We start from the raw sequence: 12,214 nt of genomic DNA, 5'->3' as shown, positions 1-12,214 counted from the left end.
GGTGGTAAATACTTTCACTGATATGTTCATAAATAAACTGACACCTTTATATCGCAACACTTTCGATTTGAGTAAAAAAAAAATCAGCGCAGTCGTAATATTTTCACTGTTAATTAGATAGTTATTGCCTGAACGTTTAAATATAAACTGGCCAATATGTTTATAATGAAAAGTAGAACTTCACCAAAAACAACCAAAGACAACGCAGCCTTAACAGCAATTCCTCAAATCGATGAAAAACCCAACAGTAGCAGTTTACAACGCGCAGATGAACTGTTGTTGGAATAATGATGGAGATAAAAGGTAGACCACGCCAACGTACATCCGATATGTTTCAGGTTTTAACATAGGAAACATGTTAGCTTGTACAATACCTTACGTCAGTAGTTCTCAAACTGTGTGTCGCGACGCCCAGGTGCGTCGTTTAATTTTCCAAGGGCGTCGCAGAAAAATTTTGTTTCGTGACTTTTTGTTGTTGTATTAATAAACACAACTTTAATAATACTTATCCTCATTAACTTTTATTTGCTGGTGCGTCGCAAGTCCAGAAAACTTTTCCAGAGGCGTCGCAACAAAAAAAAGTTTGAGAACCACTGCCTTACGTGACAACTGGTTTAGGTCTCTAGGCGCAGGACGTGAGATTCAAGGCAAAAACGACCCTTTGGTTAATCAACAACTAAAATGCGACCTCATCACCTCTCGTTTCTTACCATTTGAACGTCTTTACAAAAACTTGACTGAAATTATTGATTAACAAACATTGCGCCAAAACTTATCTTTTGATTGCAATCCGACTTGGTGAATACTTTACTGCGATTGTGCTGCTACGATTTGTTTCAACCGGCGAAATAAACTCAAACTCAAAATCAACGAGGTGATATTCATTAACATTCCGACCTTGAAACTTTGCACCAAGGGCAAAACACGTGCTCAGATAACCACTGCGTTTCGGTTCCTCTGTCAAAAAATCTTTGTCAAAACTTTCGTTTCACTCCTGATAAATCCTGTGGGAAATTATACAACAGGTTCGAAAACTGCGTCTTCTGAGGTGATTTTGAACCTAACATTTTGCGCTGCAATGCTTCTGAACCCACTAAAGGCAAAACAAAACTTGAACATATCCTCCAGCGAAATCTTCAGGTACAACTCAGCAACGAAAACGGTCAACCACTGAAAAGTCAAGCTACGAAGTGTTTCGTGTGAAATTTGATCTCCTACTGGCGGAGACTGCTGATGAACAGTGTGGGCTTGGCAGTAGAGGACGGGCGAAACATCACGCGTGCCCAGTCAAAGTCTAACACTGGCAGAAGATTGAAGCAAATATCCGGAGTGTTTGTCAAACAATGGTGCGGCGATGTTGTGTTGCCTAACGGACCGTGACCACAGACGAGGTGCGGATAAAAACTGCTGACACTGCACAATTCGACACCAGTCACACCACAGTGCGCGTGTACTGGCGCGTGACCACAATAAATGTGCTCATGGCGGTAAACTATGACCTACAGACGGTAAAAAGTTGGCGGGAAACGAAATTGCAGCGCAGTCATGTTCAATGATGTGTGAAACAATACCTGACTCAAATATTTATTTGAAATTGGTTTGTGGTTGCCCACTGCGAAGTTTACAAAAGAAAAATTATCGTAAGCGACTTTACACCACTAATTAAGCAAAAAAGCAGACAATATTTGTAAGTACAGTATAGTGCAAGCTGTTTGTGGTTATGTGCTCCAATCAACACGTCTACATGACCTTCAGTTTGTAGATTGTCAAGCCAATTTACCACAAGTTTTTGAAAACCCTGGTAAACAATAGCTTAACTGAAGCCATAATTTCGGACAGGCATTTTTATTGCGATCAGCTCACATCGTAAAATAGGCGGGTTTCAACAACATACGTTGGAAGCTTCTGGTGTTCGGAATGTTCAAACACTTTGTGACGTATACGATGTCATGGCAACCAGACGACCTTGGAATTTGAATTTCTTGCGATTTGCTGGTTGCTTGGTTACCGATCACAAGGGCGCCGGTATATGGGGCAAAGTTCACCGGGTTAATATCAAACCAACGATGAGGTGTGGAGGGAATCGCGAGTACACAGAGAATGAACGCGTAATCTGATTCGGATAAAGAAGGTTAGAATAAAATTGACATCAAACATATAGTGGTTTTGTTTTAACCCGAAAACTTCAAAAACACTTTTGTTGCCTTCAAATAGACTAATTTTCGAACTGAAACAAACAACCGTAACCTCATTACTCCTTGAATCGTAAAAAACAACTTTTAGAAGCAACTCAAACACAAATATCATATTGTTAAAAGTTTCGTTAATAAGGTGAAAAAATCCGGCGAAAACCAGTGAATGTGGTCTGTTACCCATGAACGCACACCATGAGGAGCACAAACAACAAATTTAAATATTTGTTCTTTTTTAGCTCTATTTTTGTTTTGCGTTTCTGCTAATTGAATTTTTGAAGCGCTTCTAAATTCGAGTTTAAATTTGACAAATCATTTCATCAATTGAAAGGGAATCTACTTTAGTACATCGGCCAAAACAAACAGACGGCAGATTCCGGTTAATAAATACTTATAAACGAAATCGTTGATTGTATTCAATCTAATTTATCTAAAGTTAAAAATATAAAGTGACGTTTCTCACATTAATATTGTGAAGATTTATAAACGGGAGCATTGCACTGTGTTGAAGACCTAAATCGGCTGGCTACTGAACATAGGTCTACCTAAACAAGGTAATATCCCACTTAACTAAATATAAACCTGGCAAAACAGCAACACAGGCTTCCACGACGTACATGCGGATATAGCAGGACTGTTCTGAAGGCTAGAAACGGTCGATGTGTTGTAAAGATTGACGCAAAACCACAAAAAGCGCCGCAAGTGGTCAAGTTCAATACTGAAGAGCTTTCCATCACGTGACATTATTGATCCCACGTGACAATAAACACAAACAAGTTGAAGGCCGCGTTCAAGCAGTTGACGTCATTACATTATCTTCTAGTTTGGGAACCAGGGTGATTTTGCAACGAGTATACAAGACTCACAAGTTGACACCACACAAAAAAACATTTTAATCCAGGATTTCCTAATGAGTTAAACACCGTGTTTTAAAGTCAATAATTAAGGTGAAAGCAATAATAATGTTTCGCGCAGAACAGACGAGGACACACATGTTTCGCAACCCGCAGTCAGTAACAGACAGATATTCGCTTGCTTGGATGAAATTTCAAACCACAGACAACTAAACCCGTGGAATGAAACGCACAATAGATAAGCTCGCTCGAATCTGGGCTAAAGGTGAACCGTCTCAGTCCGCCGCCATATTGCGACTGTGACGTTGGCTACACGTCATAATAAGGTCAGGTGACTGGAGCAAACAATCGGTTATAGCGTCGGTTGTCGTTAAATTGAGCGCAAACTCGGCAAATAGATTTACGCCCGTGCTAACAAAATGCTTTGAACATTTTTCTTGTAAATAAATCGGGATAAAGGCAACCTTGCCCGGGAAATTTAACAACAAATTTATTTCATATTGTTACCCTGAAATTATTCTCATTTATGACAAGCACAATTCGTTCTTCCGCCAATTTTACAACAAAATCGTTTTAAATGCTACAAATAAATTCATTCTGTTTTACGAAGGAGACTAAAAATCACAATTATTGTCAACAATTGGCGTGCATTACTTGTGTAGCCCAACCTGTTCTATGCTGTGATTTTACAAACAGCTTATTGCAGAAAATAGAAAATGGCTGACTAGTTGTGAAATGCATTACTTCCAATTGGCGAAAAATATAATTTATACCCACAAAACTAAATACTGATGGTGCATTGCACAGCCGTCTTTATGTGATTGAACCAGCCTCTGTGTTTTTCAGCTTTATACGACCTAATTTTGCTAAAAAACGAACCTAACTTTGCAAACGTACACCTGACGCTTGTCGTGAAATATTTTTGGAAACACTGTTACTTACGTCATGCCAAGAGTTGCAAGAAGATTTTTGTGAACACGTGATAATTTTCGCTTGAGCTTTCGTGATTTGGAACGTGACAAACTGTTGGAAATACTCCGTAAATCCACATCACTAGCTAAGTCAGCCGAAATAGGTTTCCTTATCAGAAGTTTCACCATTGCACCGCAGTTCGTACAAGACCACTTCAAGTGTTTCCCATCCAAGATTTCGGCTCGACTTGACACAGGTGCAAAGTTAAATGTCGTAGCATCATCAACTGAAGCTCGGTCAGCCCTGAGACGGCGACACTTCTTGCAGAGGACCACTAGATCTTGATTAGGATGAAGTTTGCTGTCACTAGTGTCTCTCGGTTCTTGTCTCAGCACAAGATTGCTCTTAGTCATTTCGCTGTCACTGAGAAGTGAGTTGGACTCGACACAAGGCCAAGACGATCTCCTTCTGTGACCTGGATTAATTACTGAGTCGTCTTGCAGAGAAATGTCTCCTTGTGATTCGCTGCGGCTTACATTCGTTGATGTGTCGGTTTGCGGCACGCCATTCAAACTTGGACTCTTCAACATGGGTTCAAGCGCTTTGTTTGACGCAGCTTGTAATTTCTCAATATTTTTCCCACACAAAGTAATTTTACAACACAACAGAAGGCCTGACACCCTGAAATCCACCACAGAAAATTTTAGCTACAAGGTACACACGAATATCTTACGCTGGTTGCGAGAATGTGCCCAGCACGACTTATAGCACATTAACAAACAACCGGATTTTTCCACACCCACCCACACATCTGCAGTTGACAGACGCGAAACTCTAAAACCACCAAATCTTTTTAGGTGAATGGACGCGGCCTCACAAAGCCATTCACCACCGGGGATTCGGTCAGTTTCAATTGAATCGTCACAATCGGAGCGGCAGTAAAGCTCGCGCGGTCGCGTGATCGCAAGTTGGTCACGTGGTTGGTCTTTTGTGGTCACGTGTTGGGTCTTTTGTGGTCACATAAAAGGCGTTGTGACGTTATAAACGTTCCAAAACACTACGTGACCAGCATCGCCTAGCAACGAGCGAAGTTGATCAAGTGATCGCCGATCAAAAAACGTTTTTCGGCAAAATTTTACGCCGATCAAAAAACGTTTTTGGGCGAAAGTAATTCGAAAGTTTTCTCCACGATTTTCACAATCCTAGAATTTTGACTTTTTTCATGATGTCATTTTGACTTTCGGTTACGATTTAAACGTTTTGCTGAGTCATTCATCTTTAAACTGCTGCTTTTTATCAGGTAACTTCAAACTTACTTCTGCTTCACCATAAAAACACTATGATTGAAAAACTAACAGATTGTTCGAAATAGTCTTCTAATATTATATTTCACAAGAAAAAAACACTAGTCTGTGTTGACGTAAAGATATTTCGTCAAAACATGTGAAATAATGCTGCCGAAACGTCATTGTTCCAGCGTGTTTGGTCACTTGTTTGAATAAAATAAACTGTGAAATAAGTTCCTAAAAACGCCTACAACATCGAGTTTGCACTGAAATAAACCCAACACCTAATATTCGGTGACTTTGAAGCGAAGTTACCCTAACCGCTACAAAACTTACGACCGCAAAATTCGGAAACATTGAACACCTAACACCGACTTTCTGCTCAACAAGCGAAGTCAAACACTACCAGGCGGCTTTGTGAGAACGTTTACGGGTGGCCTGTAGCTTTTTATAAAGTGAAGTCATACAATGCAAGTCGTAAACTGTATACGATGGCATTAGACGCCCACTGAAATGCTCGGAACTTTCTACCTGGTTTTCAGCTCAAAACTAGATATTTATTTTCAAACTTGGAACTAATGGTGTGGATGAATCAGCAAACACGATGCCCAACCCTAATAATAGCACTTCAAACCGCAAACAAGCGACAGGAATAACCATAGGAAGTAAGCAAACATCAGCCGTCTATAACAACGCCCCATTTTACCTTCGACCACAAATTTTATTTGAACGTCAATTTTGCGAGTAGTAAAGTCTCTGCAGTGAGAACAATCGAACCATCCTCAAGCGATGCCAACTTTTACTTTTCCAGTGATTTGTTCAAGTATTACTGACTTTTACTGAAACAAACAACACGCATTGATGATTTTAACCGCTTAAAAATTTTTCCACGAATTTCACAGGTCACACCGGAATATTTTGGAAAGTACCCCGAAAAAATTATCGAATTCCAACCAAAGCAGCAACAATGCCGCGCCGAAACTTTTCTCCCCACTCGCCGAAACGCGTGGCGCATCACAAGATTGTCACGCGACCGCCGAAACCACTCAAGCGCATCGATACAGCGGCAGTCGGCCAATCAGAGCGCTGGAAAAGCCGCTGGACCGCTAAGTAGGCTAAAGTTTAGTTAAATTCGACCGCAAAAATTGCATTTCCAATCTTGCCACCTGCAAATTTACTCCAAAACCAAAAAGTTCAATCTCCCATATAAAACATGACTAAACTTTCCCCTGCCCAATGTAACTTTGTTTAGATGATGCAAGCTACGCTTCTCATTTCAGCTTAACCGTCTACTGATGCAATGCGGCATCTGTTCACGACTTTTTAATTCTCCCGGTGACAACGAAAACACCATGACTCGATTGTTTCCACGAAAAACAAGCTGCAATCAGTTTCATGGTAATCCTACTTCTATCGAAACACAAGGTTCCCTTTTTTGTTGCTATGCGACAAATGAAAGACAATCGCGGTCAGCTTATGAGCGCCCACTTACGGGCGAACGGGAAAGAATTTGTGATCGCCACCCCGGTTTCAGATATTATGTCTGTCTGGCTCTAAACCCTTGCGGGATTAACGTTTTTCGGTTTTTCGTTCTGTATTCCACATCAACTGTACAACACAGAATAAAATCCTAACTATAAGTCACTTGAAGTTGGAAAGATTCCGGTTATTGCTTCCGTTTTGATGCAACAAAACGAAAGTATCTCCCCAAATATTAAGTACTCCTGTTAAAAAGGAAATTATTTAAAGATGACAAGTTAAACTCAACTTTATTGCTTCAACAGACAGCATTGAAGCAATCACTCAATTCAAAAGCATCGCGCAACAGTTGGTGGTAGGATTTGTGATAAAGGATGAAAATTCGCAGAAAATCGGCAAAATTCTCTGCAGTAATGAAGTTTCATGAAAGTTTACAGGTGTATTGGACTTTATTGTATTGCTTGTTGTGGAAGTTTACAGGGCATCAGGATGTCGGCAGGGTTGGATTGTGACACATAAAGGGACGTCCACGTCATTTCAACACAATATGCCGGAAACCGCGTGAGATGTGAGTGACTAATAAACAGGCGATAAAAATAAACAAAACATCTAAATGTGCGTGGGAGGACCGCATGCGTTGCTGTTGGTAAACCAGGGGCGTTTCCACACAAAAAACTGCTGTTTTGGGGTAATCCAAACCGTGTTATTTTTTACGCTGTTTTCATTTTTTGACATACACAAAACAAGTTATTGTTGCTTTCACTTTTCACAGCTAATCAACGGGTTTGCAAGAGCTAAAACTTATTTTCTTGCCAAGGGTGTCAATTTATGCGATGCAACATGGTTGGCAACCCAACATTGAACTGAAATAGGGGTAGCGGGTTTTCTTCGAAGGGCGACCGCAGTTGGACTTTAACACAACTGAACAAAGTCCTGTGCAAAATCACACGCAGCATTGCAAACTGCGCCTGTCAATCAAACGGTCACGTGACAACAGGGTGGCGTGATATTCGGCCCACGCGAGTTTATCACGTGATATCACGCATGATTGACTGCACGTCGACGCCGGCAACACAATAAGCAACGCATCCGTTTAAAACACGAGAGATCGCGGTTTCTTTTCTCAGAATTCTGGCTCGTTTTGTTATTTCAATGAAACTGTGTCGAATTTCCCGACAATCGCTCAGATCTACTTTAAAATAACGAAGCGTGCTGTTTGTCCGGCACGCACAACTGTATGACGCAAAATCAATATTTCTGGACTGCTTAGCTTGCGGAGAATAAGATTGCCTGGTCGTTTCGTGATTCCAGGTACAATTATCCTCCCTACAGCGGAGTGACGGCTGCGATGCATGAATTATTCAACACCATCCTCCTAAGCCCACTGCCTTCACAGATTCAACATTAAAAGATTTCAACGTAGGCTAACTCCAGTCATTTCACTTTTTGCCAATAATCAAACAGAAATTGAAATCTCATCAAACCACCGTTGCAGATGTAAAATGTTGGTAATCTAACAAAATATTTTTTCTGCAGTAACTGCGTCGATTCAAAAGCGCAGCCGCAAAATTGCAGCGCATTCCAAAGGAACCACATTTTCCGGTATGTTCCACCCAATTACATCCTTTGAAGCGGTTCGCATTGCGCGCAAACAATCGTGAACCCAAAGCAAGCGCATCAAGCGAATCGGTCAGTACTTGTACGAAACCTTCACCAAGTTAGTGAACATAAATGTGCCACTAAAAACATAAGGTCCAGTTTAACTCACCCTTTTCTGTGGTTGCTAAGCCTGGAATTCAGCTAAATAAATCTATAGCATTACTGGGTGTAGCATGAGGTTATGATAAACAAGTTTTTCCTCGTGCCCATGTTCACACGTAAATCTGTACTTGTATATTGGTTTCATCCTGTTTTGTCGAGGACACAGTTATTGTTTATGCTATGTGATGCGAAATATTATTTGGTGTTGTGAAAATCGTGAAGCAGAGCTTAAATATAAGAACAACCTGAAGACGAAATGGAATTGTTTGCTGAACATAAGCGTAAGGTTCGGGTTCGGTTGCAAACATCGCGTGGTGTGGAATTGAAAACACGCGAGTCGTAAAATCTCAGGCACAGATACAACACGGACGAATCGATATCACGAAGGTCAAGCAGTAGGGATGCTACGCATAAGCTTACCAACTGTAACAAAGAACAACAACGTAGACACGTAGGAAAGGTTGTGTTTCCTAATATCGACCCCTGGCACAAAACCGTAGCACTGGAAAAATCAATGTTGCAAAAACCTCACTATATTGAGTTTACTTTGTTGCAACCACGTTTGCAAATGAAAACTTAATACAACCAAACTTTTAAGCAACTAGTCTGTATTAGGGGTGTGGCTGATGTGGCCTTCATATCACTAATGATGGCATGAGCATCACTCTGAACTGACTATAATGAAAAAGCCTAAGCACTTTCAATTAAGTTTCAATTTGAGTTTCTACCTTCAGTTGTTAAGTGGCTTCTTGTTAAAACATTATGGAAACAAATCACTATGTTATTGTATTTACATTCTAGCAGCAAGTAATGGATGTATGCAACACACACTAAATCCATTCATCTACAATCCCTTGTGAATAATTTAAGTTTGGGTTAATTTAATGTTGTTCCACCAAACACTGACTCACCCAGATAAGTTGTCGTAAACTTCCATGTCCCACTTTGAATAACTGTGGTTTAAATGAAGTTGGGTGCTTGATTGAAATCAGCCATCAAGATGAATAAGAATCTGTAACAAGTATGTAGTTTCACTAAGCATTATATCATACCAACCAGACATTAATCATTCCATTGTGTTTACGTTATTGCAAATTATAGCACAACATGAAATAAACGGCAAAAGTCTGTAAAACGCTGAAACCGACTGTGGTATATTATCATTTTTAGGAAAGTGATTAACCCATAAATATAAACTAAATCTTAGGTACACAGGACACGGACTTAAATAGTAGCTTCAGTATAAAACACTTTATATTTCACTGATGATGACAAAAGATTTTGTCGAAACGTCTGTTCAATAAAATGAATACTTTTTTTTCAACTTTGCTGGCAATTTGTTTTATACTGAAGAAACTACATCATTACTGTAACTATTTCTTAGGGTGGGTTAGCATTTAAACTGTACATCATAGTTATGTTTTGGGAAATTAAATCAAACAGCAGACAACTCATAAAAGCTGTACCTTCTTCACTCAAGATTGAAGAGCTCTTCAACACAACTTAACCATTTTCATCGCTGGTTTTGTATTCAACAGATAAAATCAATAACTATTCTTAGCCCTCATTGCTGAAACAAAACAAACTGTGTAGGTAATATATGATATCTGTTGGTTTAAAAAATAAGTCGATTCTGTAAACTTCTGTGTTTTAAATGGATGCTGTGTATGCCAAGGTGTCAAAAAACTACGGACATGTTTTTGTTTATTGTTCCAAATTGTTTTTGAAACTAACACACTTTAAAAACTGGAGGTGTAGTAAGGTACCATTTTAATTCACAGCACCAAAAGCAGATAATGGCCCATTACCTTATGTTGTAGATAAAATGACCACAGATTATTCTACTGTTTTTTATGAGTGTCACTGATTTTTGATTATTGTACACATGAATTATGAGGGCTATTTGAACATATATACAACTTGATCAAGTATAGAATGATAGTGTGTGTTTGTTATTAAAACATGAAAAATCAGGAAAATCAGACAGCATGACTTACTAACTCTTGCTTAAGTCTCAGTTTGCACAAGGCATACAACAAAATGTTTGCAGCACACAAACACAACTTAATTAATTAATTACCAACTAAACATCATCACATGTTTTGTTTGGTTCGTCTTTTTTCTTGCTAAATATTGAGGGCAAAGCTGAAATCTTACATACTTTGTTATCATAATAAAATATTTTTTGTTTAGTCCCTTGTTTTTTGTTGTCAAATAAAATCAATATTAATTAAATTTCGAAGTGTTTAGGTTCCACAGGATTGCAGATGTTAATTTTTTCCAAGCTAAATCGATTTAAAACAAACAAAAGCTTAACAACTAACATTTAACAACTAAAAAATACAAAACGAAAGCAATTTCTTATTGAGATTTTTTGTGTGCTGCTTATTAGCTAACCAAGTTTGTTTTTCTTATGACTGCTCTTCAAAAACTATATTTTCAAAAGTAAAAAAAGTCTTACTTCCTCCATTTATATTCAATGAATTCTGTTTTCTGTAAATTCTGTTTTCTGTAAAACGTTCACAAAGTAAAGTAGGACAAGCCAGCAGACAAACAACTTTCACTGGCCTTAAATACCTGACACAAACGTTGTAATAAATCAACATCGGTAAATATGTAAAGAACAAACAAACTGTCGACTTGCAGCCAAAGTCCATCCACATTCGCTGATCAACCAGTGTGTTGTGCATTTCAGCAAATAAAGCAGAATATGTCGATACGCTTCGGTGCACAGACCTGACTGGGACCGCAATGGGGATGTCCCAAGTTACAATGACGTCACATAGCAACGAGAATATGTCGTTGTAAATTTATTTGCCACAACTCTTATTTTAATAAATCCTAATTAACAGAAGCAAATGTTTTATTGTTTTTTATATATTTAGGACAAGACTGTTTATATTTGCCCCGTAGCTCCTACAAGCGGTCGTAAATATACCGTGTAACATGCAGTTAACAAACTGAACGGCGATATTATAATAATGTTTTTTTTTTACTCTACAAACATATTAATCTGTATTAAGTCTGGACCATGACTCCAAACATCGAATTGTAAAAACAAAAACTGCAAATAAGGAACAAATTTTGATTAAAATGTGATTTACAGATACAATAGTGGATGATTTAGCTTTTTAATGTGGAACATTGTTTCTTTGATGTAAAGTATTTAATCGTGGCATGTTATCGATCTGTGTTGGGGTCATGAGGTCAGAATTGCATTGAAATTTCATCTAAAACTTCATTATCACACGGCAGCAGTCGCATGTTTTGGCAACAAAGCCGAATATTGGCGTGTGCCCGAATATGAAAGCAGCCATCATGTATTGTGTAAACCTCAAATCCATAAAGAACTAATCACATTATCTCTTCAGGCGGTGTGGGATATGTTTCAGCAACAAATCCAGTGTATGGGGTGCTGTGCGGTGACGAGGTCCACCCTGTGTTCGCGGTGTTTCAAGTTTCGCAGTTCTCTTGTTCGTAGCTTCGGTCCAAACAATACGTTTCATCTGCAGTGACCCAGGTGGATTCTCGTGTGCTCTTATTATGTGGAGCAAGTGAAACGAGCGATTCCATGTAACAAAACTGAATATTGTATCGATCAGGCAGACAGAAATAATTTAAGAAGCTGAAACAGTTTACTTAGGAACAAAATCACGATTGGAGTTTGGCACAGGATAATTCTCTTATTCTAACTCAAACTGTTAGTTGTATGGGAATTTATTTTACATTT

At 38.9% G+C, this 12,214-nt stretch overlaps 1 protein-coding gene across 4 annotated transcripts in view; it reads right to left on the bottom strand.

The window, feature by feature from the left end:
• LOC145237232 (uncharacterized) overlaps positions 1-10,054 on the bottom strand; it is a 32,552-nt gene extending 22,498 nt beyond the window's left edge. For 2 of the 4 annotated variants that reach the window (XM_080100017.1, XM_080100018.1), the window contains exon 1: positions 3,989-4,632. In XM_080100017.1, coding sequence (XP_079956143.1) covers positions 3,989-4,548 — 560 coding nt within the window. In that variant the 5' untranslated portion in view covers positions 4,549-4,632. Of the gene's footprint in view, positions 1-3,988; positions 4,633-9,395; positions 9,497-9,950 lie in introns of those variants that run through there. The other 2 variants (XM_080100022.1, XM_080100019.1) reach the window with 2 other exon arrangements.
• Positions 10,055-12,214: the final 2,160 nt, after the last annotated feature.

This window comes from Phallusia mammillata, chromosome 7 (genome assembly GCF_965637545.1).
Source record: "Phallusia mammillata chromosome 7, kaPhaMamm4.hap1.1, whole genome shotgun sequence".
NCBI lineage: Eukaryota > Metazoa > Chordata > Ascidiacea > Phlebobranchia > Ascidiidae > Phallusia > Phallusia mammillata.
This window is presented reverse-complemented; position numbering and strand designations above follow the sequence as displayed.